General features: G+C 43.4%; 1 protein-coding gene across 13 annotated transcripts in view; it reads right to left on the bottom strand.

Annotated features, from left to right (window-relative positions):
• Positions 1 to 27,879, bottom strand: part of tcf3a (transcription factor 3a) — a 149,650-nt gene that overhangs the window by 31,850 nt on the left and 89,921 nt on the right. For all 13 annotated transcript variants that reach the window (XM_078424210.1, XM_078424211.1, XM_078424214.1 and 10 more), the window contains 3 exons: positions 14,214 to 14,316; positions 10,076 to 10,212; positions 1,992 to 2,139 (listed from right to left, as the gene is read on the bottom strand). In XM_078424210.1, the coding sequence (XP_078280336.1) occupies positions 1,992 to 2,139; positions 10,076 to 10,212; positions 14,214 to 14,316 (388 nt within the window). The remainder of the gene's footprint in view (positions 1 to 1,991; positions 2,140 to 10,075; positions 10,213 to 14,213; positions 14,317 to 27,879) is intronic.

Genomic DNA, 27,879 nt, shown 5'->3' on the forward strand with positions numbered 1-27,879 from the left:
CAAATCTTGTCCTTGTAGACAGAGAAATTACACTCTATTGGAACAGAAAGATAAATTTTCAATTTCTCATTCCTGTTGAAACACAGATGTCATCTGGTGAGAAGTGCCAAATGTAACCCGAGATTGATATTTTGCATTAAATTCAGGTGGTCTTCAAAGCTAACCAGACTTAACATTACACATGCCTTGAATCTCAGTCTAAAGACATCCATTATGTTAAAACTGTAGGGATTCTTTCCACACAAGTACACTACAAATAGACCAGATGTGGGATTTGCCCCAGTAAAAGCTGGATCTAATTAATCTGCTTCAACTGGGGTTAATTTTTTTTTAATACAACCCTTTTTCAAAATGCATAAGTTATTAAAAAAACATGATTCACAAACAACATGAAACACTTTGAGGAGATCTTGTTTTCTCTACCATTTCCAAACAAGAAAATACCTCGGGCTGATTTCAACCCAACTCCACGAGCTTGTGTATCACTTTTCAGCTGGCCCTAAAAAAAAAAATTGTAATGCATGCCGCACAAAACAACTCAAAACCAAAGTAGTGCTGAAACTTGAGAAACTCAATCATGGAAGTGACAAAAGAAATAAGGGCTATGAATTGAGAATCTGCATTGCTAAAGCTTTCAGAACAGAGAATAAACTTTAGATGACAGTGAAAGTTTCAAATCAAATAACTTAAGAGTTATACATCACAGAAACAGGCCCCTTGGCCCAAGTTGTCCATGCAAATCAAGATGATTTTCATTAAACATTATGCATAAAGATCCTGATTCCATGTGTAAAAGGATTGTTGGTCACAAGGCATAGAGCATTGATCTAAGCCCACGTTTGGCCAACATCCCTCTAAACCTTTACTACCCATTTCATCTGTCCAAGTGTCTTTTAAATGCTGTTATAGTACCCGTCTCCTCTATCTCCTCTGGAAACTTGTTCCATTTACCAACCACCCACGTGTGAAAACGATGCCCCTCGGTCTCCTATTAAAACTTTCCCCTCTCACCATAAACCTATATCCTCTGGTTCTTGATTTCCCTACTCTGGGTAAAAGACTGTGCATTCACCCTACCTATTCCCCTCATGATTTTATACACTTGTATCAGATCATTTCTCAGACCTTGGCTTTCCAAGGAATAAAGTCCTAGCCTGCCCAACCTCTCCCTTGAGTCCTGGCAACATCCTCAAATCTTCTCTGCATTCTTTCCATCTTACAAACATGCTATAGCAGGGTGACCAAAACTGAACACAATGTGCCAAGTGCAGCCTCACAATGACTTGTACAATTGTAAATACAATATCCCAATTTCCATACTCAATACCCGGACTGATGAAAGCCAATGCACCGAAAGCCTTCTTGACCACCCTATCAAGCTGTGACACCCCTTTCATGGAACTATATAGCTGTACTCCTGGATCCTGTTGTACACTTCCCTGGGCTCTGCCATTCAATGTGAAGGTACTACCCCGGGTTGACTTTCCAAAAGACAACACCTTGCACTTATCAGCATTAAATCTAATGAGGGGAGTAGATGGTGTGAATGCAGAGTCTTACTCGGGGTAGGGGAATCAAAAATAAGAGGACATGTGAAGGACAAGGCGAGAAGGACTAGATTTAATAAGAACCCGAGGGCTGACTTTTTCACTCGGACCGTGATGGATATTTGGATCAAGCTGCCAGAGGTGGTAATGGAGGTAGATACTACAACAGCATTAAAAATACACCTGAGCAGGAACATGGATAGGGAAGGTTTAGACGGACAAGGGCCAAACAGGAAAATGGGATTAACTCGTGGTCGGCATGGATGAGTTGGGCCTAGGGGCCTCTTTCCTTGCTGAGTGATTCTATGACAATGACCACAGAAAGTATATGAACAAGATTGCTTCATTCATGTGGGAAGGTATGTTCAAGTTATCCAATAGTTATCCAACTTAGATGTATCAACTGAATTGAGGCAATGATCATGCACAAAGAGCCATACATACTCATGATGGTGTCTGTCCCACTGATTGGTGGTGTGTGAGATGAAACGCCAAATGCAGCCGAACTTGCATTGTTAGAACAGTGGAAGCCGGGCATGGAAGTGAGGCTCCCGTTGACTTCTGATGATGGCACCGCGTGTATTGGATAGCCCTGCAAAAGAAAACAGTCGCAAAGTTCATTTGCCACCTTGATGGTTGGTTGAAGCCAGAGCCAGTGTTACAGATTATCAGGTAACTGAACCATCCTCTCATCAGCTGGAGTGCAGTCCGGACCTCCCATCTATCTCATTGGAGACCTTTCAGCTATCATCATTTGGACTTATTTTGCACTAAATGTTGTACCCTTTATCTGTATAGAATAGAAACATAGAAAATAGGTGCAGGAGTAGGCCATTCGGCCCTTCGAGCCTGCACCGCCATTCGGCCCTTCGAGCCTGCACCGCCATTCAATATGATCATCCAACTCAGTATCCCGTACCTGCCTTCTCTCCATACCCCCTGATCCCTTTAGCCACAAGGGCCACATCTAAATCCCCCTTAAATATAGCCAATGAACTGGCCTCAACTACCTTCTATGGCAGAGAATTCCACAGATTCACCACTCTCTGTGTGAAAAAAAACGTTCTCATCTCGGTCCTTAAAGACTTCCCCCTTATCCTTAAAAAGGATGGCTTAATTGTAATCATGTATAGTCTTTAACAGGGCAGCACGCACTAAGAAGTTTTTCGCTGTAGCTCGGTACACGTGAAAATAATAAAACTCAACAGCTGGGGTTTTAAATAAATAACAAAACAGACACACAGAATGTAGTACAGGGCAGCAGAGGGGCAGGTGAACTCGGCCCACAGTGCCAGTTCCGAACATGACAACGTTCTAGCTGCCTGCATGTGATCCATATCCACGTGCCTATCTTAAAGTCTCTCAAATGCCACCACCATCGTACCTGCCTCCACCAGCAATGTAAGCAGCTCATTCCAGGCACCCACCTGTGTAAAAATCCCACCCCCAGCACATCTCCTTCAAACTTTGCCCCTCTCACCTTAAAGCCACCTTAAAATCTCCCCATTACCAGACCCCCATCTCAATCTCAAACACCACAGGTGATGCAAGGAATGCAAATTTGAGGAAGGATATTCTTGCTATTGAGGGCGTGCAGCGTAAGTTTACTAGGTTAATTCCCGGAATGGCGGGACTATCATATGTTGAAAGACTGGAGCGACTAGGCTTGTATACACTAAAATTTAGAAGGATGAGAGGAGATCTTATCGAAACGTATAAGATTATTAAGGGGTTGGACACGTTAGAGGCAGGAAACATGTTCCCAATGTTGGGGGAGTCCAGAACAAGGGGCCACAGTTTAAGAATAAAGGGTAGGCCATTTAGAACTGAGATGAGGAAAAACTTTTTCAGTCAGAGAGTTGTGAATCTGTGGAATTCTCTGCCTCAGAAGGCAGTGGAGGCCAATTCTCTGAATGCATTCAACAGAGAGCTGGATAGAGCTCTTAAGGATAGCGGAGTCAGGGGGTATGGGGAGAAGGCAGGAACGGGGTACTGATTGAGAATGATCAGCCATGATCACATTGAATGGCGGTGCTGTCTCGAAGGGCCGAATGGCCTCCTCCTGCACCTATTGTCTATTGAAGGACTCACCAAAGTGAATGCTGGCAGAAAATTATCCCATACATTGATGTCCAATAAACAAATAATGTAATCCAATAAGATAGTGCGTGAAAACACATGCACACCATCAAGTTGTAATGTTTGAATTGGCTAATTAAAGGAGGAATTGCAAATGAAACACGCTGAAAGTTAAGATTTCCTCGGGCAGGTTCCTAATCTCAGTTTATCGTTGCCACCTGTCAAGCCATAAAGTAAATGATACTGGCGTATTATTGTCACGTGTGCCGAGATACAATGCTTTTCTTGGCACAATCTCCAATCAAATCAGATACCATATATGAATGCAATAAATCCCCATGCAAATACAACATACAGAGTGAAGAGCAAAAATACCAGTGTAGAATAGTTTCTCAGCACTGCAGATGATAGTAAGAGAAAAAAAAAGTCCAAAGTCAAATTGAATTGAATTTTTAGTTTAGAGATACAGAGCGGAACTAGGCCCTTCGGCCCACCGAGTCCGCACCGACCAGCAATCCCCGCACACTAACACTATCTTACACACACTAGGGACAATTAGAAAACCCACGCAGGTCACAGGGAGAACGTACAAACTCTGTACAGACAGCACCTACACAGTCAGGTTCGAACACAGGTGTCTGGCGCTGCAAGGCAGCAACTCTACCGCTGCGTCACTGTGCTGCCCCCTAATGAAAGAGGTTGGAAGCACGGGACTGTCCCCTCGCTTACTTATGGCAGGACCGTTCAGAAGCCTGATAACAGAGGGGCAGAAGTTGCTCCCGAGTCTGGTGGCACGTGCTTTCAAGGTTTTGTGTCTCCGTTCCTCTGGTCCCAGAGGAGTTAACCTTTGTCAATGGCCATTGAGCAGCTTTGTCAGGACTTCACAACATGATGCAGCCCACAAAGGGGGGTTGCAGCCAACTACAGGGACAAAGCCAAGGAAGGGGGGAAGGGGGGAAATGATGATAAAATTGTGCAAGGGTTTCCAACCATACAGGCAAGTCATATTTCAAAGTTAAAATACCGGATCAGAAAGGAACTGCAGATGCAGGAATTAGCTGCTCATCAGGTATAAACATATTTAATCTTTTAGCAATGACAGAGCAGTGAGGTATAAAACCAGAATAATTTATTTGTGGATTTGTCCAGCTGACTCACAGCAGACGAAATAAATCTGGTTCACTTGAAATTCTCAATATTTTAATTTCCATTGATTATTTCTGATAAGGCTATTGACTGCAATCTTAGATTTCAAATTATCTGATAATTTTTAATCAGATAAAACTATAAATGCAGCTAATATTTAAAGAAGAGCACACAACTTTAGGTTAGTATTCAGGGTGGGCCATGACCTTTGTCAGCACAGTGGCACAGCTGGTAGAACTAGAGACCTGGGTTCGATCCTGACCTTGAGTACTGTCTGTGTGGAACTTGCACGTTCTCCGTGACCACGTGGGTTTCCTCCGGATGCCTCCCACATCTCAAAGACGTATGGGTTTGTAGGTTAATTGATCACTAAAACTGCCCCTAGTGTGTAGGGAGTGGATGGAAAAGTGGGAGAAGATAGAGCTGGGGCTTCCTCCAGGAGCTCTGGTTTCCACTCCAGGCATCCGCCTCTAAAGAGACCTGCCCTGCATATCTTCGTTAAACTTCAACCTTTCTCAAAGCTATGCCCTCTCGTATTTGACATTTCTATCCTGGGGAAAAAAAGTTCTGACTGTCAACCCTATTTATGCCTCACGATTTTATACACTTCTACCAGGTCTCCCCTAAACCTACAGCATTCTAGGGGAAACAATCCCAGCATTTTGTCTATCTTTGGTGTAAACCAGCATCTACAGTGCCTTCCCACACCAAGTTTGTCCAATCCCTTCTTGTACCCAATACCCCCTGATCCAGGCAGCATTCTTATGGACCTTTCTGCACCCTCTCCAAAGCCCCCACGTTACATTGTACAACATTACATTGTAATGCCACCTTGGCCACAAAAATCGACTTTATTGCCTTTCAGACAAAGGGATACAATTAAATCTAACTTGGTTAAGAGATTGAGATTTTAAATTTATTCACCAAAACTGCCGGAGGACCTGGCACAAGTTCTGACATTGGAACAAATAAAATCAGATCTACAGTCCCATCAGTCACTGTTTCAGATGAATCAATAATTTCAGAAATGCAATATGGTATACTGCGGATTAGTTTGCTTATGTTTCCCAAGTCGTTTGTTATCAGTGACGCGGTCTGATTATAATGAGTCTCTCTCTGGGGGCACAAAGGAGGCAGAATAAAAATGTACTGAAAAAAGGTTTTTCTAACAAGCAAATGAATTCTTAACCCATTCACAAAACGAGTCAATTTCAAATCCACCACAACTAATAGACAATAGGTGCAGGAGGAGGCCATTCGGCCCTTCGAGCCAGCACCACAATTCAATGTGATCATGGCTGATCATTCTCAATCAGTACCCTGTTCCTGCCTTCTCCCCACACCCCCTGACTCCGCTATCCTTAAGAGCTCTATCTAACTCTCTCTTGAATGTATTCAGGGAATTGGCCTCCACTGCCTTCTGAGGCAATGAATTCCACAGATTTACAACTCTCTGACTGAAAAGGTTTTTCCTCATCTCCGTTCTAAATGGCCTACCCCTTATTCTTAAACTGTGGCCCCTGGTTCTGGACTCCCCCAACATTGGGAACACGTTTCCTGCCTCTAACGTGTCCGTCTAAATATAAGCCTAGTATACAAGCCTAGTCGCTCCAGTCTTTCAACATATGACAGTCTCGCCATTCCAGGAATTAACCTAGTAAACCTACGCTGCATGCTCTCAATAGTCCTGAATGAAAGACTTTTGGCTGCTCCAATTGACCAGAAACAAACAGGAAAATTCTAAATGTTTCTGGCTCATTTACGGCAACTACTACCTAATCATAAAATCATTTGGGCAACACTCTGGAATGCTGGCTTGCACTGCATGAAAAGTCACGAGAGAATTTATAGCTAGATCCAAAAAGATTTGATCTGGTTTTAAACGTGTTGTAATCAAGCAAAGCTTGATCACAAAGAGCAGAGTTGATGGTGCGTTAATATATTGGAGGTAGAGCCAAAATCCACCTCCATGCAACAGAGCTAACTCTGCGGCTCAAGCAGCATCTCTGGAGAACATGGATGGGTGATGTTTTGGGTCAAGACCCTTCTTCAGATTCAAGTTGCTCACTTGGCTGTTTGATGGCATGCAACTTTAGAATGCTCCTACTCTGATCCTTTCATCAAATTTTAGTTTTGTTTAGAATTACACCCAAGTCCACGCTGACTATCACTCATTCACACCAGTCTTTTTGTTAACTCACTTTCGCTTCCACTTCCTACACACTAAGGGGTAATTTACAGAGGTCAAACAACCTATGAACCCACACGTGTTTTGGCACCAGGGAGGAAGGTTGTTGTAGGGTGGGAGAGAATGTGGAACAGAAAAGTCAGGGTTAAAGAAAGGAGCATAATCTAAGCAGCTGGTTTGGTTTGGAGAGCCAACATCTTTTCCGCATCAGTTCATTTCCAGAGTGGAATTCCACACATTCCCCTATCAGAGTAATGGAACCAGAGGACATGGGCTTACGGTGAGGGGGAAAAGATTTAATAAGAACCCGAGGGGTAACTTTTTTCTTTTACACAAAGGGTGGTAGATGTATGGAATGAGCTGCCGGAGGTAATTGAGGCAGGTACTATCACAATGTTTCAGAAACATTTACACAGGTACATGGATAGGATAGGTTTGGAGGGGTATGGAGCATACGCAGGCAGGTGGGACAAGTGTAGATGGGACACGTGGGTCAGTGTGGGAAAGTTGGGCTGAAGGGTCTGTATGACTCTATAACTTTCTCTATGTTCACAAAGCTATCATGATAAACATTTTGGCTTGAACTCTACAGAAAACAGAACAGACCTACAATTCCACAACGTTCGTGGCGAACATGGTTCCAAGTTAAACTAACCCAAGTTAAACTAAGCGATCCATATCCTCCCCATCGGCATCCCATGCCACCAGGATATTGGGCCTTAAAGTGAGTATGTAAGAAATTGTACATCTCCTTAGATAAGCGCTAGACTGTTCAGAGACCTCCAAGTTGCAAATGGCACCACAAAGTGACAACTGTTTGCATGCTGTTCCAGAAGGGCTCTATTGTCCTCATGTTTTTTTATGATTTAACTAGATAGCACACAGAACAAGATCTTTGCTGCATCTCCACACACGTAACAATAATAAATAAAACGAAACTGATTCACTTCTACCCCATTGTGGACATTGGACTTTGTGTCCAAGGAACTGACGAGCTACAATGCTGAGAATTATATTCTGTACGCGGTATCTTCCCCCTAACTCTATCTATTATACTTGAGCTTAACTCGATTGTATTTATGTAGGATATACCTGATCCGTTTGTTTTTTTATAGCATGCAAATCAAAACTTTTCACTGTACCTCGGTACACGTGACAATAATAAATCTAAACCTAAAATATCCATGTGCCTATCTAAAAGCCTCTGTGCAGGGGAAACAGAGGGTGGTGAGCATATGGAACGAGCTGCCAGAGGTAGTCGACACAGGTACTATATCAGCATTTAAAAAACACTTAAGACTCTAGAGGTACAGCACGGAAACGACCCTTCAACCCACCAGACCCACAACGACCAGCGATCACCCTGTACACAATGAACTACACAAACCTGCACGTATTTGGAGTGTGGGAGGAAACCGGAGCACCCGGAGAAAACCCATGTGGTCGCAGGAAGAATGTACAAACTCTGTACAGACAGTATCCATAGACAGCATAGAATCCGGATCTCTGGCACTGCAAGGCAGCAACTCTACCATTGTGCCAGCCGTTAAACTTAGACAGGTACATGTATAGGAGGGGTTTAGAGGAACATGGGCGAAACATAGGCAAATGGGACTAGCTTAGAAAGGGCAATGGTCAACATGGACATGTTGAGCCAGAGGGCCTGTGTCCATGCTGTATGACTAAGACTCTAAATATCCACGGGGAAATTAATTTAAAAACCCATGGTTCTGCAATTAAAAACTCCACAGAATACTTTTACAATCCCCATTACATTACCAATCTCCTGTTCTGCTACATATTTTTGAAAATACCTTGCATCCAGTCTTAGAGGCCACCCAAAATTCATTTAAGCACGACAATCGATTACACATGCAAAAAGTGAACCATTTTAAGCTAGGCTGCTCAGCCAGAAATGCTGTTAAATTGGCACAAAAAAAAGAACCTCATTTTAAGCAGTTCTTTTTAACAGCAGTCCCAAAGTTGCTTTGACTCACTCAGAGCTTTTCTGAGAGAACTCTGAATAAATTTGTGAGCTGCTTACTCGTTGAAAACCATTTCCAGAAGGTGATCAAACCAAATGTAAACACCATATCCAACGCAAGTTGTGTTACAGTACGCATGCACGCAGTGGTCAAACGGTTTAAATGATAATGCAATTACAATCCAATTAACTTGCAGAAATAAAAATGTTTTATCCCCCCCCCCCCCCCCAAACACTAGAGCTTCTTCTCAACATTCAGCACAATCAGTTTCTCTTAATGTTAATTGAAACTTCCCCACCCTCAAGTCTGCCAGCTTTGAACTATCATTCTATGGGAATGTTGCTAGGATGCGAGGATCTGAGCTTCAGGGAGAGGTTGGACTGTATTCTTTGGAGGGCAGGGGGCTGAGAGGTGATCTTGTCGGGGTGTATAAATTCAATAGACAATAGGTGCAGGAGGAGGCCATTCGGCCCTTTGAGCCAGCACTGGCATTCAATGTGATCATGGCTGATCTTTCTCAATCAGTACCCCGTTCCTGCCTTCTCCCCATACTCCCTGACTCCGCTATCCTTAAGAGCTCTATCTAGCTCTCTCTTGAATGCATTCAGAGAATTGGCCTCCACTGCCTTCTGAGGCAGAGAATTCCACAGATTTACAACTCTGACTGAAAATGAATTTCCTCATCTCAGTTCTAAATGGCCTACCCCTTATTCTTAAACTGTGGCCCCTTGTTCTGGACTCCCCCAACATTGGGAACATGTTTCCTGCCTCTAACGTGTCCAACCCCTTAATAATTTTATATGTTTCGATAAGATCTTCATGATGGGAAAAGGTAGACTGAATGCATAGTCTTTTACTCGGAACAGGGCAGTCAAGAACCAGGGGACATAGTTTTAAGGTGAGAGGGGAAAGATTCTCATCTGGCAGCTCATTCCATCTCGGAACGTATTTAAAAGACATTTGGACAGATACATGGATGGGAAAGGTTTGGAGGGACACGGCCCAAATGCAGACAGGCACCTACTAGTGCCGATGGGGCATCTTGGTCAGCATGGATGAGCTGGGATGAAGAGCCTGTTTCTGTGCTGTATGACACTGACTATTCTGGAGAGGAAAAAAAAAAGATTTACCAGGCGTTCCTGTGGATGTAGATTGCTGTAGCCACCTGCTTGAGACAAATGGGTTGCAGGATTTCCCATCATACCATAACTGGGCTGACCCATGCCACTGGACGAGTTCCAGACATCAGGACCATTGTGAATACCATCTAGAGTTCAAAGAGTTTGTGTAAATTTCCACAGTCTTCGATAATGAAACCATGCAATTATTCACACTCTTGTCAGTATATGCAGCAGATCTCGTAACACAAACTAACAATATGAAGGCACAAGGAACTGCCGATGCTGGAATTTTCTTGTGACAAACAAAAAGTGATGGAGTAACTCAGCGGATCATTCAGCATCTGCGGAGAACATGTACAGGCAATGCTTCCGGTCGGGACCTTTCTCGACAAGAAAGCCCTGTGACAAAAGCCCTTTTCCGGCTTTCTCCCCCTTCTACAACCAGTCTGAAGGGACCAAAGCTGAAACGTTGCCCGCCAATTCCCTCCACAAATGCAATGTAATCCACTGAGTTACCCCAGCACAAGTGTCCCAACCCAAAATGTCACCTATCCATATTCTCCAGAGACGCTGCCTGACCCGCTGAATTATTCCAGTATTGTGTGTCTTTTTTTGTAAACCAGCATCTGCAGTATTCTTGTTTCTATCAGCACTTTGTGTTCTACAGAAAACAAAATGATTTATTACTTGAATCAATTCCTTACAATCCCTGGCTTAAGCCTCACACTTTAAAGATCCTTTTAAAATGGTGCAGTTAGAAAACCTGTGGTTCGAAGCAGTGGATTAGGCGCACACTTCAGCAGGGACTTGGGGTTGAACCTGATCCAGTCTTGCAGGATAAAAGCTTCCTCTCCCGAGCTGAGAGTCGATGAGGAACATGTGCTACTTCAAGGTAAGCACGAGCTACAGATGTGTGTCCCTAATTCAGCAATAATTGGACCATCTCAGCTGGATAAATGGCAGGATGTCTTGGCACAGGTAGTGAAAAAAATACTACAGTGTTGTGTGGAGCACTTGTCCCCTTCAGGTATTAGGCTGACAGTATGTTGTTGGAAAGGACGAGAAGGATTTTATAGTCTGCATCTCATAATCCCCCTTTCATCTCAGAATACTTGCTGTTAGCACCAAGTTGCAAGAAAGGAAAGGTGTCTGTCCGATTGCCGTTTGAAGACGAGGAGAATGTCGATACTAAAAAAACAGCGCCAGAGTAACTCAGCAGGTCAGGCATCATCTCTGGAGGACATGGATAGGTGACTTTTCGGGGTCGGGACCCTTCTTCTACCAGTCCGAAGAAGGGACCCGTCCCCAAACTTCACCTATCCGCGTTCTCTAGAGATGCGGCCCCGACCCGTTGAGTTATTCCAGCACTCTGTTTTTTTGTGAACCAGCATCTTGCGTCAATAGTGTCGATGCTGAAGCCATTTTAAAAAAGAACCTAAATCTTCCATCTCAATTTTAATTCACACCCACTAACACAGGTCCAACCAACCGGTTGGAAACAGGACTATAGGGAAGTGAAGAACAAAATAACGATGCAGTACAGGTGACGGCCTCCCCAACCCATGTTACTAGGTTTGCGTTCCTTGAAAACCATCAGCATCCCAATTTTCAATAAGGCAAAGTCACTGCATCAGTTCACACGCCATGGAATGAAGGTTGAAAAGTGTTGATTTATTTACTTTTCTTCTCCCAAATAAATTCCTAATTCGATCCACTTCTTAAATTTTTGGACAGAGGTTTGTGAATTCTGTCAGGTTGAATTACAACAATTCAAATAGCCAGTGGGACTTGCTGTACACCCTTTCTTAATCTTTTCTTTGTTATTTGAAGACTGTGTCAAAGCAGTTGCAACAACTTGGTTTCAGAGCGCAGAACCTGAAAGTTTCACCTGTAAGCGGGTCCAACATTTTCCTTGCCCCCAAGTACAATAAACCGTTAAACTCCATCCTTGTGCAACTATTAAGATACAAGTGCTGCAGCAGAACCTGGTCATTTAACAAAAACCAGAAGGATAAGTCCTTCCTGCACAGGAGAAAATAGAAAGAGATTTGACTACATCTTGAAGAGGCAAGAAGATGATGATGCTGCATATGGTAGAATCAAATCAGTTCAACAGCCTGCAGCATATTGCGGATAAACTGGAGTAATTCAGCGGGGCCAGGCGGCATCTCTGTAGAAAAAGGATAGGTGACGCTTTGGGTCCGGTCCCTTCTTCAGCCTGAATGTGGGCTGGGGGGTCTGCGGTGCACGAGAGTGACCTGCTGGGTTACTCCAGCACTGTGGTTATCTTTGGTATAAACCAGCATCTGCACTTTTGTCGTTTCTACAATTTACTGCAGTTATTTAAAAAAATAAATATTCTAAATAAACATTAAAATATTTTAATTTCTTAATTTAATTTTAATTTTTAATATTTTAATTTGTTTTGGTTTAAAGAAAAAGTTTAAAGTTTAGTTAAAGCATGAAAATGGGCTCTTCGGCCAACCGAGTCCATGCTGACCATCGATCACCCGTTCATATTAGTTCTATGTTATCCTACTTTTACAACCCTCCCTACACACTAGGGGGCAATTTACAGAGACCAATTAACCTGTCAGCCCTCATGTCTTTGGGACGCGAGAGGAAATCAGAGCACCTGGAGGAAACCCACACGGTCATGTGCAAAACTCATACAGCCAGCGCCCGACGTCAGGATTGAACCTGGTCTCTGGCGCTGTGAGGCCGCAGCTCTATTGGCTGTGCCACTCTGCTACCCCTATGTTGAAATATACAGTGTGCCACAGGTCCCTTCAGTGCACTCTTGATGGTTTTCAAACCAGGCTTAGTGCAGACCTCTGCAACATAATTGTTATCTTAACCGCAGGCCTGTAACTAAAACTCTGAGCTTAAACTGCATAGATGAATAAATTCAATTAGAACCACAATATTTCTAGCAGGTCTCTTCAATATAAACAATAAAGCCCACACTCATCGCTCCAAGACACTCTGCCTGAGGCACTGATTCCCCACACAGATCAGAATTAGTAAAACATCTAGTTTAGTCTCTTCAAGATACTACATCTTCATGAACCAAACCACTATTTTACAACGTACATACAAGGAACTGCAGATGCCGGTTTATATTTTTTTTAAAGACGAGTGCTTGAGTAACTCAGCAGATCAGGAAGCATTTCTGGAGAACATGAACAGGTAACGTTTCAGGTTGGGACCCTTCAGACTCAACGTGCCTCGGTAATTATATTTTGCAACAACTGCTTTACAAAAACTTACAAGTTGCGTCAAATCCAATATTCCACTTCTCTTAAAATAAGCTTTCAATTTTACTTCTATTACCATTATGTATTTTAAATGCAATTTGTCTAACATTCTTGAGTGTGTTGTGCAGCAATAAATGTATAGAATTAAAACGACACAAATTTCTTCAAGTATAACACTGAATGTTCCTCCGAAAACATTAACTGCATAGAAAGTTGGTGCACAACAAGGAACTACAGGTGTTGGTTTACAAAAAAAGACAGTGCCAGAGAATTCGGCATGTCAGGCAGCATCTATGGAGAAAATGGTTAGGTGACATGGAGTCTGAAGTTCATGTTCATAATTTATAGGAGCAGAATTAGGCCATTCGGCCCATCAAGTCTACTCCGCCATTCAATCACGTCTGATCCATCTCTCCCTCTCAACCCGATTCTCTTGCCTTCTCCACATAACCCCCGACACCCGTACTAATCAAGAATCTGTCGATTTCCGCCATATAAATACCCATTGACGTGGCCTCCACAGCCATCTCTGCCAATGAATTCCACATATTCACCACACATTGACTAAATAAATTCCTCCTCATCAACTTTCTAAAGGTGCGTTCTTCAATACTGAGGCTATGGCCTCCGGTCATACACTGTCCCACAAGTGGAACAATCCTCATGAAGGATCTCGACCCAAAACATCACTTATCCATGATCTCCAGAGATTTTGCCCCGACCAGCTGAGTTACTCCAGCACGTTGAGTGTCTGTTTTTTGGTGCACAAAGTGCGTTTTCCGTCGCAAACCACGAGTCATTTGGCAAGTTTGAGAAAACGGAAAACATTCTCTAGTACTGATTTATTACCACTGTACTGATTAATCCAACCACCCATGATTAACCTTTACCTTGAATGTAGAAAGAGCCCGGAAATACAGAACCTGAAGGCTTGGACGAAGAATATCCAGCGGAATCTCTGCTGTATTCTTCACTTGATGTGGATGCGTAGACCTGTACAAAATAAAGTTAGCATGATATAAACACAGGTTTGTCATATTTAAATCAATTAGCAGTATTTGCCAACAATTCAGATCTCTAGGCAAATTATTTCTAATTATTTTTATAAAATAAAGCCATTTCACAATGAGCCGAAAGGTTTACATTTATATAATCACTTTTCCCAACTTTGAGATGCTACAAAGCATACCCAAGTATTCACAACATACACACTGCTAAAATTGAAGTTATAACAGTAACGAGGCTTGACGTTAACACGAATGGACATTCCATATCTCTTGACTTCATTGTTAAACTCCATTGGAACAAACATCCAGCGTCCACATCTATCTATACAACTGCGAGAACAGTACAATCTTAGTTTGGTACGCCAAAATATTTCCCCTCAAAAATGTTCAAATTTTTCTGACATCTGATGCCGTAAAATAAAAACAGAGGATTCAGTTTTCTGTTTGTGTATTTCAGGTTTTTATAACTTGTGCATCATTTTCTTGGCTATCACCGCCCTTGACTATATTCATTTTTCACTATGAACAATGGCTCATGGTGATGGAAACAAGTCATACTCTGCTTTATGAAAGGTATTACATGTCATATGATACTGTGGAATTATAAATTCAGGTTTTCACTCTGACAGTCGGTGGATGTCATTAACTATCTATGGTGTTTGCACCAAACAGACTTGTACCAAACTGCGTTACAGCGCCAGATACCCGGGTTTGATCCGGACTGACTACTGGTGCTTGAACGGAGTTGAGAAGGTCACCCCGTGACCTGCAAGGGTTTTTTCCCCCGGGAGCTCCGGTTTCCTCCCACACTCTAAAGACATATAGGTTTGCAAGCTAATTAGCTTGGTATAATTGTAAATTGTCCCTAATGTGTGTGGGGTAGTGTTAATGTACGGGGATCACTGGTGGGCCGATTTCCACGTTGCATGTCTAAACTAAATTTACCCACTTATTTAGCTAAACATCAGAACAGATATCCATGTTCTCCAGAGATGCTGCTTGACCAGCTGAGTTTCTCCAGGACATTGTCTCCTTTATCATAACTAATTTGCTGAGAGGTTTTGGAGGTGATCCCAAGGAGGGATTCTTGATTGGTACATGTGTCAGGGGTTATGGGGAGAAGGTAGGAGAATGGGGTTAGGAGGGAGAGATAGATCAGCCATGATTGAATGGCGGAGTAGGCTTGTTGGGCCAAATGGCCTAATTTTGTTTCTGTCACTCATGAACTATGGACTCATGAAGGTTAAAAGCTGTATTTAAATACAAGTTCTTTTTTTCTGTTCTGATAGCAAGATCGGATTCGCTTCCAACTTTAGTTCAGAAGAATTTTGCAACCAGCGCCTGTGGAGATTTTGATCACCAAAAATCAACGGGAGCCTCAGAATCAAACATATTCCAACTAATATGTAAACTGTATGCTGGGGAAAGGGTCAATTTTTAACACACTACCGGTTCCATGGGATGGAGCTCCAAATAAGAAAGTTCAAAACTCAATGCTCTTAAAACAGTTAGAATGCTTGCCTTTTAAAAAGAGTATCCCCTTTCTAAAATAACAGTAGTTAGCATGTACACAGCAGCCTTAACATAATGAAAACCTGCCGCAACAAACCTGCCGTGAGTTTGTCTAAACTCACTCCACACGCGAGTTTAGACAAAATAGGATATTGAGCAACAAGAGGAAACAGAGGGGAAATGCTTCGCTGTTGGAGGTTTTTCCTTGATCTTCTTTAATAAAAGTTGGAGATATTTGGAGGGAAGAATTCATGAGCTTAGGGATTTCATAGCTAAAAGGATTGCTAGCAATAGTGATTAAAAATTTGGATTGTACAAGAGGCGAGAAGTGAATTAATTCTAGCCTTCCAAACCAGAATTTTAACTCAGAGGTTTACTTTAGTTCCAAAGGTTAAACACTGGAAACAGAAGATTGCAGGTGCTGGAAACTTGAGCTAAAAACAAAGAGCTGGAGGAACTGAAGATTCCCAAACCAAAATGTCATCTGTTCATTCCTCCACATATGCCGCCTGACCTGCTGAGTTCACACAAAGTTAATGCAAGCTTTTACCCCCCAGGGCAGGGGAAATCAAGAACCATTGGTTCACGATGAGAGGGAAAAGATTTAATAGGAGCCCTTGGGGCATCTTTTTCACCACACAGGTGGTGGATATATGGACCAACCTGCCAGATGAAGTATTGGGAAGGAACCGCAGATGCTGGTTTAATTCTAAATGGTAAAGATATTTACGAAGATAGACACAAAAAGCTGGAGCGGGACAGGCAGCATCTCTGGAGAGAAGGAATGGGGCGAGACTAAAGAAAGGTGAGGCCTGAAGAAGGGTTTCGACCAGAAACGTCACCCATTCCTTCTCTCCAGAGATGCTGCCTGTCCCGCTGAGTTACTCCAGCTTATTGTGTCTATCTTCGGTTATGCGTCTATGCCTACGCCGGATGAAGTAGTGGAGGCGGGTGCAATGACAGCATATAAAAGACATTTGGACAGGTAAATGGATAGGAACGATTTAGCGGAATACACCTGTTTCCATGCCATGACTAATAGAGCATAGTCTAAAATAGGACAAGAACAGGCTTTTTGGCCCACAATATCTGTGCCGACCATGGTGACAATTTAAACTAATCCCATCTCGCTGCAAATGGTCTATGTGCCTCCATTCCCTGCCTATGCATGTACTTGTCCAATTGTATCCAAAACGTTGCTATAGTATCAGCTTCATCACCTTCCCTCACACTATGTCACAAGCACCCTTCACAGTGGAAAATAAGTATTGGAAAATTTATTTTTAATGTTGTCCGTCCCACCTTAATCCTATGCTCTCCAGTATTTGATATTACTACCGTGGGGAAAAAGACAGACTATCTACCCTTTTGCAGCTGTGCATAATTTTATATAAAAGCACCCACCCTGATAAAGGTGTGAAAGGGCAAGAGCTTTACTGGCAAAGGAATTGGGCGATGAGACCAGACTTGGGCTGCAGCCTTGGGCTTTGGTGACACGGAGGGTTCCACAGCCGTGAGGTAACTCTGATCGTCTGCCGGTCAGAGATAGACACAAAAAGCTGGAGTAACTCAGCGGGTCAGACAGCATCTCTGGAGAAAAGGAATAGGTGACGTTTTGGGTCAAGGCCACATTTTGTTCGCAGGCCAGTGTGCATTTTCCCCTTCCACGCTACAACTCATCTCTCCCGTTCCCGCAAATCCTCACCCTCTGACATTAAAAAAAAAAAGCAATCCATACTTTTCCAACCGTTCCTTATAGTTGCTCTTCACTCCAGGCAACCCCGGTAAACCTCCTCTGAACCCTTCCCAAAAACTCCACATCCTTCCTGTAATGGGGAAGACCATAATATTCCAATTGCAGCCTAACCAAAGTTTTACACAGCTGCAACACAACGTCCTGATTTTTGCATTCAATACTCGTACCAATGAAGGCAGGGCTACTTGACCAGTCTGAAGAAGGGTCTCCAGCTGAAACGTCACCCATTTCTTCTCTCCAGAGATGCTGCCTGTCCCGTTGAGTTACTCCAGCTTTACCATTTACTCACATTGCTGCTTTCATGAAGCTTTGACTTGCAGCCAAGTTCTCTCTATACATCAATGCTCTTAAGGATCGTGCCAATTCCTTTTATGTTTGACTTGCCAAAGTGAATTGGTTCCTAGTTGTCTGGATTGAATTCCATACGTCATTTACTTTCCTGCGGGTCTGAGAAAATTTGGCTCGAGAAGTCTTTCAAACTCCTACAGGTGTGATATTGAAAATAGTCTGGCGGGATGCGTCTCAGCCTATTATGGCAACACAGCCCAGTCCATCACAGGCTAGTCACTTCCTACCATCCAATCCATCGTTACGGTACGTTGCATCAGGAAAACCAGAAGTATTGTCAAGGATGCCTGCCACCCCGGGCCATTCCTTTCTCTCTTCCAACTTCTGGGAGAAGATACAGGAGCGGGAAGCTCAGCCACAACAGCTTCTTCCCCACTGCTACTCTACTCCTGAATAAATCACCTCTTTCAGACCATCTTACCGAAGGTGCTGCCACATACTCCCTCAACTCTACCCCATTCGAGTTCTTCTGTTACTGGATTTCAATATTCTTTTGTACGACTTTGATTTTGCATCACAATCTTACACCATGCTGCTATATGCCCTCAATATATTAATTGTCGTTGGTATCCTTACAGTGTGTATATTGCTACTGCGAGCTTCATTGGAGCAAGGAATTTCATTGCAAACTAGTGCATATGACAATAAACATGATATTTCTCCACCCACATGCCAACTGATCTATATGCATCTGCGACCTTCATTCTGCACAACCATCAATCTTTACGTCGTATGCAGACTTATCAAAGATAGACAGTGCTGGAGTAACTCAGCGGGTCAGGCAGCATCTCTGAAGAGAAAGGATGGGTGACGTACTGAGGTCACTTCACCGATTCAGGCGTAACTAGAGACCTCCAGTCAGAGTAAGCCCCCTCTGCCACGATCCCTTCTTCTACAGCCAAGCCGAGTTTGAAGACAGTCTACCGAGTCACCCTGGATCCCATGCGACTTAATCTTCTGGATCATTTTTTTAAAAAAATACGTTCCCGTTCGTAAAATGCTTCAATGGTGATGGCAATAAGCATAGTTAGAAGCAAAATATTTTCGAACCACAATGCATTTTCCAAAACCTATTTTCCTCTCTCTCTCCCCCCCCCCCCCCCCTCCATTAGCAATGGGGGTAAAATAGAACAGGTTACAGACCTGAATATTAATCTAGCAAAACTGACTTTTTTATAATCTGATTAAATAGCAAGCATCATGATGGGAATTGAATGATGCACATCTAATAACTCTGCCATCTGTCCATTTCTGGCATCTTTCCAGCTTTGAACACAGCTGTGCAGGAGGTATGCATGCATCAGATTCTAAACAAACTTGATGAGGCTAGCAAGTCTTCAACTTCCAGCAGCAAAATTAGTGAAAGGCTTCTTATAAAATTATTATTTTCCTCGTTAAATTAGGCTTTTGTTCTTTCCAAGAGGGATCAAACAGAGACCTGGTTTCAGCGAGAGGATGATAACAATTATTTTGTCGGATTCCTGGAAAGCCATAATGTGTACTATTGGAGTCCCACCACGTTCTACTGATGGGAGACAAGGAACTGTGGATGCTGGAATCTCAAGTGAGATGGTGCTGGAGTAACTCAGCACATCAGGCAGCATCTTCGGAGGGAATGGATAGGCGACGTTTTGGGTTGGGACCCTTCTTTAGACTGATAGTTGGGAGGGAGGAGAGAAAGCTGGAAAAGGACACTGTGGTGGGCCAAAATCTAGCAAGTAATAGGTGAGGGGGGGGGGGGGGGGGGGGTGGACAAGTGAAGAGGGTGGGGTTGAATCTCCAGTGTGAAGTGCGAGGGCAGTTTGAGATTGAGAAGGTGGTGGTGTTGAGGTCCTTGAAGAGCATTACGGTGGGCAAGTCTTCAGGGCCTGATGGGATCTACCCCAGTTTAATGAGGGAGGCCAGAGAAAAGATTGCAGGGTTTTGACAAGGACCTTTGCTTCTTCACTAGCCACAGGCTAGGTCCCGAAGAACTAGAGGCAAGCCAAGATTGGTTCTTTGTTTAATTATGGATGTAGAGGGAATCCAGGGAACTATTAGCTGGTGAGCCTCACGTCAGAGGTAGGAAAACTATTGGAGAGAATTCTTTGAGATAGGATTTACTTCCATTTGGAAGAGAATAGGCTAATTAGGGACAGCCAGCACAGTGTTGTACATGGCAGTTTGTGCTTTACTAACATGATTGAGGTTTGTTTGAGGAGGTGAGAAGGTAGGGTGGTGGATGTTGGATTTTAGTAAGGCTTTTGATAAGGTCCCTCATGGTAGGCCGATCCAGAAGATAGAGATGTACGGGATTAACAATGAATTGGTCGTATGGATTCAGAACAATCAACTTGGCATTGTTTGGCACAAACACTGGACCAGTGTTGTACTCTCCTATGATCTTTGTCACTACTATCAGTCTGAATGCGGTTCCCAATTCAAAATGTCGTCTGCCCATTCCCTTCACAGATGCTGCCTGACCAGCTGAGATCCTCTAGCACTTTGCATTTTGTTGAGGGCAAGAAATCTTGTCGTCGGAAAGATGCGAGAAGGTATTGTAAAGGATGAGATAACAGGATAGTTAGAAAACATCGGCTGGATTAGAGAAAGTCAACATGAATTGATGGAAGAGAAAAAGTGTTTGGCAAACCTAATGGAGTTTTTTTTTTTTTAAGGGTGTTATTGAGAGAATAGAAGGAAACAGATGTGGTGGAGCTGGATTTTTTTTAAAGCTTTTGATAAAAGTCTCACATAAATGTTACGGTGCAAAACAAAAGCAAATGATACGAGGGGTGAGGCAAGGTGGCTCAGCAGTAGAGTTGCTGCCTTACAGTGCTGGAGTCCCAGGTTCAATACTGACTACGGCCGCTGCCTGTATGGAGCATGTACATTCTCCCTGCGAGTTTTCTCCGAGATATTTGGTTTCCTCCCACACTGTTAATTGGCTCGGTATAATTGTAAATTGTCCCAAGTGTGTTGGATAGTGTTAATGTGCGGTGATCATTGGTCGGTGCGGACTCAGTGGGCCGAAGGGCCTGTTTCTGCGCTGTATCTCTAAACTAAACATCAAAAATTGGTTGACAAGCAGCAAAACGGAGTGAATAAGTGGGTCTTTTTCAGTAAGGCAGTTTCGCTGGGAATTTGGTGCCTGCCCCAGCTATTGAGAACAATGATTTATAATTATATATCATAAGTACATCTTTCCTACTAATGATTTATATAGGAGTGGAATGCCTGAGCCACTAGGTTCCTTTGTGTTATGTTTTACTGATGCTTACTATTCCTATCAAGTTCATAAAATGGAAGAAATGACAGCACAGACATCATTTAAACCGTGCCCATCTAAGCCAAAAGGGCCAATGCAGGTAATCTAATTTCCCACTTCTTCATCTGTCACAAGCAGATCAAATTATGCCCATCATCTAATTTTCTGGTCTAATCCCAATATTGGTAAAAATCTGGTCTAATTTTTAAAGGCTCCAAATTCATATTACTTCCCTGCTTTCGTCCACCGAATACGTGTCCTTTCTGGATGTAGATCATAGAACAGAACAGCACAGGTGCAGGTCCTTCAGCCCACAATGGACTGGCTGAACATGATGCCACGTTAAACTAAACTCCACTGCCGACAAGTGATGGATACGATTGCCAAACATGAACACGATGGGCCTCCTTCTGTGCTGAAGATTTCTACGATGCTAGTGCAGTTGACTTTAACTCGATTCGCTCAACACTCCTGCATGTATTAATAATGTTTCTTTCTACTTGGACAGCACTGAATATGAGTTCAGAGAAAATGAGTCAATTTTCGCAAGGAGAAATCAAGCAGAAAAATTTGAAAATTACACTTGGCCAAGTAACGCCTGCAAATTCCTAATAAAACAAGATAACCTTCATACCAAAATATCAGCACTCTCGCTCCGCCAATGACCAAGCGTATTCAACCATACACAAGGATGATATTTCACACCGATAGATCAGAAATGTGATGCTACTTTTAAACACAAAAAAGCCAAAGTTGATAAATGCCCTGTATACATGTAGCACCATTGTTGTGTAGCTTGGAATATCATGTTAATACACACACCAGGGACTGATAATGAAAGATAATCTCGCTTCTATCCTGCTCAACTGTGTCACTGGAGAACAGCACAAAACAATACCTGAACTGTAACTGCACGTCAGTCCACCTTAATTGTCATTTCGCTCCGTTATCAAGCAAACACGAGCCTGCATGCGCTTTTGCTGGAGATGGGGTGCGGGGGCAAATAGAAACAGGGTCCCAAGGGCACCACCACACCACATGGCATAAACAAAACACTCATTAATGCTGGGACAGTTAGGTGAAACTTCTCGTGCTAACCATTTAATACTTGATGTGTACAATTTACTGATGGGGTTTCTTTATTCACTTCGGCTGCAAATAATGTCTCACACAAGTAGAAATTAATTTATTCTTGCCGTATCTTAACCGCATCTATATACTAAAACTCTCGTTTGTTATCTTGTTTGTGACTGAACTTCAGCCAAAACGGTACACGATAGCGCAACAATTTTAGGCCCACCTTACTCACCGTTGTCACTTTAGTGTTAATGCAAGTAGTTTTATTGAAATCGGTGTTATATTTTTAAAGTTATTCACATTTTTAAGTTTAAAAGGAGGGGAGGGGGAGTGAGGGAGGGGGGGAAGGGGGGAGAAGGGACGGGGGGGGGGGGGTTGAGGAGTGAGGGGTGGGGAGGAGGACAGGGTGCTGCACCAATGCAGGAGAGGTTTGGGCCCAACGGGTCCACTTGGTCTAGTAATAATTAAAAACTAGGCGAGTAGCTGATATGGTGTAACCTGCAAGGACCAGTGAGATAGGTGGTGTGCTTAGTCTCAGAAACAAGAACAGCAGATGGTGTTTTACACAAAATTAAAACCGAATGCTGTTGTAACACAGCATTTTTGTTTTGTTTAGCTATTTTTCTGGAGGCACAAGAAGAAACTGCAGATCCTGCTATATCGAGCAAAAAAACAGAGCGCTGGAGGAACTCAGTGGTCAGGCAGCATCTGTGGAGGCAGTGGGATGGCCAATAATTCAGGCCATAGAAACATAGAAAATAGGCGCAGGAGTAGGCCATTCGGCCCTTCGAGCCAGCAATGCCATTCAATATGGCCATGGCTGATCATCCAGAATCAGTATCCTTGGGTACTGGTCGACACCTTGTCTTTTACCTGGTTAGCGTGGACTCAGTGGGGCTTAAATGCTCCCATCAATGCTTAAAATTTGCACGTTTAGTTCAGGATCTGTTTTCAATAGACAATAATAGACAATAGGTTCAGGAGTAGGCCATTCGGCCCTTCGAGCCAGCACCGCCATTCAATGTGATCATGGCTGATCATTCTCAATCAGTACCCCGTTCCTGCCTTCTCCCCATACCCCCTGACTCCGTTATCCTTAAGAGCTCTATCCAGCTCTCTTTTGAATGCATTCAGAGAATTGGCCTCCACTGCCTTCTGAGGCAGAGAATTCCACAGATTCACAACTCTCTGACTGAAAAGGTTTTTCCTCATCTCCGTTCTAAATGGCCTACCCCTTATTCTTAAACTGTGGCCCCTTGTTCTGGACTCCCCCAACATTGGGAACATGTTTCCTGCCTCTAACGTGTCCAACCCCTTAATAATCTTATACCTTTCGATAAGATTCCCTCTCACCCTTCTAAATTCCAGTGCATACAAGCCTAGTCGCTCCAGTCTTTCAACATATGACAGTCCCGCCATCCATGTTAAACATATCAGCGGTTGCCAACCGGCATTAAACACCAGTTTGTGTTCAAATCACATTGTTAACAATTCCTTTCTTCAAGACAAACCTGAATTGCATTTTTATTTGTGAATACTGGACACACAAAATTCACACTTTATAAATGTTCTTGAAAGATTCTTAGCGAGCAAAGCAAGCATGTTGGGAGTTATTTAGAACAGGGTTGGAGTGCCAGAGGTTGGGGTTGAGAATCATATAAAGTTTAGGGGAGATATAGATAAGATCAACAGTCAGTACCTTTTTCCCAGGCTGGATATGTCAAGGACTAGAATGTTAAAAGGGTTATATTGTCATATGTACCGAAACAGAACAACGATATTCTTACTTGCAGCAACAAAAACTAGGTTTGGAAATAGTACTCAATCGATTGCATAATAAACAAAATAAAAATAGTTCAATTAAAAATATACTTGGATGTGCAGAAGTGTTTTTTTTTGTGGTGGATGCTTGGAATGTGCAGCCGAGAGTGGTGGTGGGAGGCAAACGTGATTGCGGCATTTAAGAGGCGTTTTAGATAAACGCATGGATATGTAAGGAATGGAAATAATTGAATCACGTGCAGGAAGAATGAATGAGAATTTCTGGCTGATGACCTGAAACAATTACTCAGTTTCTCACTCCTCAAACCTAACCTGTTGAGTATTACCAGCATTACAACTTCTTTTGCTCTTCAATCAAAAATCAGTATTGCATTGATCCAAGGTATCACAAAATGCTGGAGTAACTCAGCGGGTCAGGCAGCATCTCAGGAGAGAAGGAATGGGTGACGTCACCCATTCCTTCTCTCCTGAGAAGCTGCCTGACTCGCTGAGTTACTCCAGCATTTTGTGACACCTTTGATTTGTACCAATATCTGCAGTTATTTTCCTACACAACTTGCATTGATCCAAGACCGCGTGAGATTATAAGACATTAGAGCAGAATTAGGATATTCGTCCCAAAGAGTCTGCTCTACCATTCGATCATGGCTGACCTATTTTACCCCTCAAGCCCATTCTCCTGCTTTCTCCCCATAATATTTGACACCCTTACTACCCAAGAACCTACGAATCTCCTCTTATAATACCCAATGACTTGGCCTCCACAGCCGTCTGAGGCAATGAATTCCACAGATTCACCACTCTCTGGGTAAAGAATCATCTCCATTCTAATGGCCCAACATACTCTTTTGTTGGGGTCTGATACAGGATTCATTCCAGAGAACTGTTCGTAACCTGAACTGTTTGCAAGTTGGAAATGAACCAAATCAGCTTTTGGGAGAGGATTATAGAAACAGTGAAGGGAGAGCGAGCAGACGCTCGAGGACAGACAGCCGGCTCAGACTGTGAGTGTGCGAACGTATATCTCAGCTGGGCCCAGCCCCCATTTGAGAAGACACGTTCCCACTCAACAAATGCCTGAACAAATCCACTCCATCCATCCCACCGTGACCAGATTAAGGTCCCAAACGCTAGTTCGTATGGACCTGGTGCTCGTAACCTGGGGAGGACCTGTAATGAATTTAGAGTTTAGAGATACAGCCTGGAAACAGGCCCTTTGGCCCACCGAATCCACGCCGACCATCAATCACCCGCTCACACTCATTCTGGGTGGCCCGGTGCTGTTGCCTTCTAGAGCTTACTGCGCCAGAGACCCGGGATCCATTCCCACTACGGGTGCTTGCCCTACGTATGTTCTCTGCATGGGTTTTCTCCAAGATCTTCGGTTTCTTCCCACACTCCAAAGATCTACAGGTTTGAAGGTTAATTGGCTTGAAATAAATGTAAAATTGTCCCCAGTACAGTGTGTGTAGGGTAGTGTTAATGTGCTGGGATCGCTGGTCGGTGCGGACTCACAGGGCCGAAGGGCCCGATTCCAGGCTGTATCTCTAAAGTTATCCCACTTTCACATCCACGTCCCACACACGAGGGGCAATTTACAGAAGTTAATTTACCTTCAAACATGCAGGTCTTTGGGATGTGGGAGGAAACCGGAGCATCTGGAGGAAACCCATGCGGTCAGAGCGAGAATGTGCAAAGCCCACACAGACAGCACTCGAGGTCAGGATTCAACCTGGGTCCCTGGTGCTGTGAGGCAGCAGCTCCACAGGCCCCCCGATCCGTTAGAATCAATGCATCCATGAACAACAATGCAACCAAAACATGGACATTTCACAGGAACATCTAGTTGCAGAACTATGGAAAATATGTACAAGTAGGAATTACAAAAACAAGCCTCTCAATTGCTTGCAGGCTTTATATCTTTGACATAGAGGGTGGTAAATCTGTGGATTTTTTTGCCCCAGAAGACTGTGGAGGCAATGTCAGTGGATATACTTAAGGCAGAGATAGATTCTCGATTAGGACGGGTGTCAAGAGGTTATGGGGAGAAGGCAGGAGAATGGAGTTAGGAGGGAGAGATAGATCAGCCTTGATTAAATGGCAGAGTAGACTTGATGGGCCAAATGGCCTAATTCTACTCCCATCTTTTATGATCTTTCCAGGAGCTTGTAGAATATTATTGCCCAGTAACAGGCCCTTCGGCCCACATCGTCTGTGCTGAACATGACGACAAGATAAACTAATCTCCTCCTTATCTCGGTGTGAGTGGTTATGGGGAGAAGGAAGGTGTATGGGGTTACGAGGGAGATAGATCAGCCATGATTGAATGGTGAGATAGACCTGTTGGGCCGAATGGCCTAATTCTACTCCTTATGACCTTTCCAATCTCCGCATATCCATCCTCGTAAAAACCTCAAACACCACTACCGCACCTGTCCCCACCACTGGCCGAGTGTTCCAGACTCACCACCCTCCGTGTATAAAGAAAGGTGTGTCCCAAGCATCTCCTTTAAACTTTGCACCTTGCTGAAGGGAAATGACCCTGTTTGGTTCCACCGAACCTGTTTCCACTGTTCTGCAAGCAGAATCTACGATGGTTTTCCACTTCCCAACTCATGCTACAGCTGTTGATAACAAAGGTTCCAACGCAGCAATACAAAGGCAAACCACAAAGTGACCTTTCAATTAAACTCTGCAAGGTTTAATTTCTCCAGATATTACCAATGCTTGGGAAAACGGAGCTTAACAGGATAAACTGTGAACTTGAAAATATTCTCTAAAACGGTACTGACTGCTTCATTTTTAAGAGGTCAGTCACCTTGGGAAAGAAAGTAATGAGTGTGAAGAAAAATGTCAAGCAGCGCAAAGCAAATTAACAAAAAAGCCAGGCTGTGAACAACTTCCACTCAATATACAACATGCTCCATTATCTTGGTTTTAGCATAAATTCCTTCCACCGTTCATTCCAAAAACAACCAAGTGCTTAGTTAAACTGGTTTAAAACTATATAAACTTTTATATATCCTCTATTTTCTGCATCACAGGTGATGACATATCGTACTGATTTTATACAGGCATAGCAGACTCTAGGGAAGAACAGAAAAGCCTAAACAAACGTAGAACAGTACAGCACAAGAACAGGCCCTTCGGCCCCAAATGTCCATGCTGAACACGCCAAGCTAAACATGAACAGGTGATAGAAACATAGAAAATAGGTGCAGGAGTAGGCCATTCGGCCCTTCGAGGCCATTCAATATGATTATGACTGATGATCCAAAATCAGTACCCTGTTCCTGCTTTCTCCTCATATCCCTTGATTCTGTTAGCTCTAAGAGCTACATCCAACTCTCTCTTGAAAACTAGGCAACAAGACAGAGGTACAAGGTTTCGCTACTTTCTGTAGAGTTTCTCTCTCTTGATGATTCGGGTCGGGACCCTGAAGGGTCTCGACCGAAAATGTCATCTATTTATGTCCTTCGAGGATGCGGCCTGACCCGCTGAGTTACTCCAGCATTGTGTGCCTCTCCTTGGAACTTTGCCTCTTTGCCTTAAAGCTTCCCCCCTTGACATCTCCAACCTGGGGAAAGAAGTTCTATGTACGTTACATCACTCATGGTTTTATACACGAGCATCAGAGGTTGAGGGAGACCTGATGCAAGAGAGAAAACAAGCCAAGATTGTTCAACTTCTCCTTGTCGGCAAAACCCTGTAATCCAGGCAGCATCCTGGTAAGGCTCGTCTGCACCCTCTGCAAATCCTCCACGCCCTTCCAGCGATGGGGCAATCAGAACTGCACACAATATTCCAAACGCAGCCTAATCAAAGTT

Source organism: Rhinoraja longicauda, chromosome 28 (assembly GCF_053455715.1).
Source record: "Rhinoraja longicauda isolate Sanriku21f chromosome 28, sRhiLon1.1, whole genome shotgun sequence".
NCBI lineage: Eukaryota > Metazoa > Chordata > Chondrichthyes > Rajiformes > Arhynchobatidae > Rhinoraja > Rhinoraja longicauda.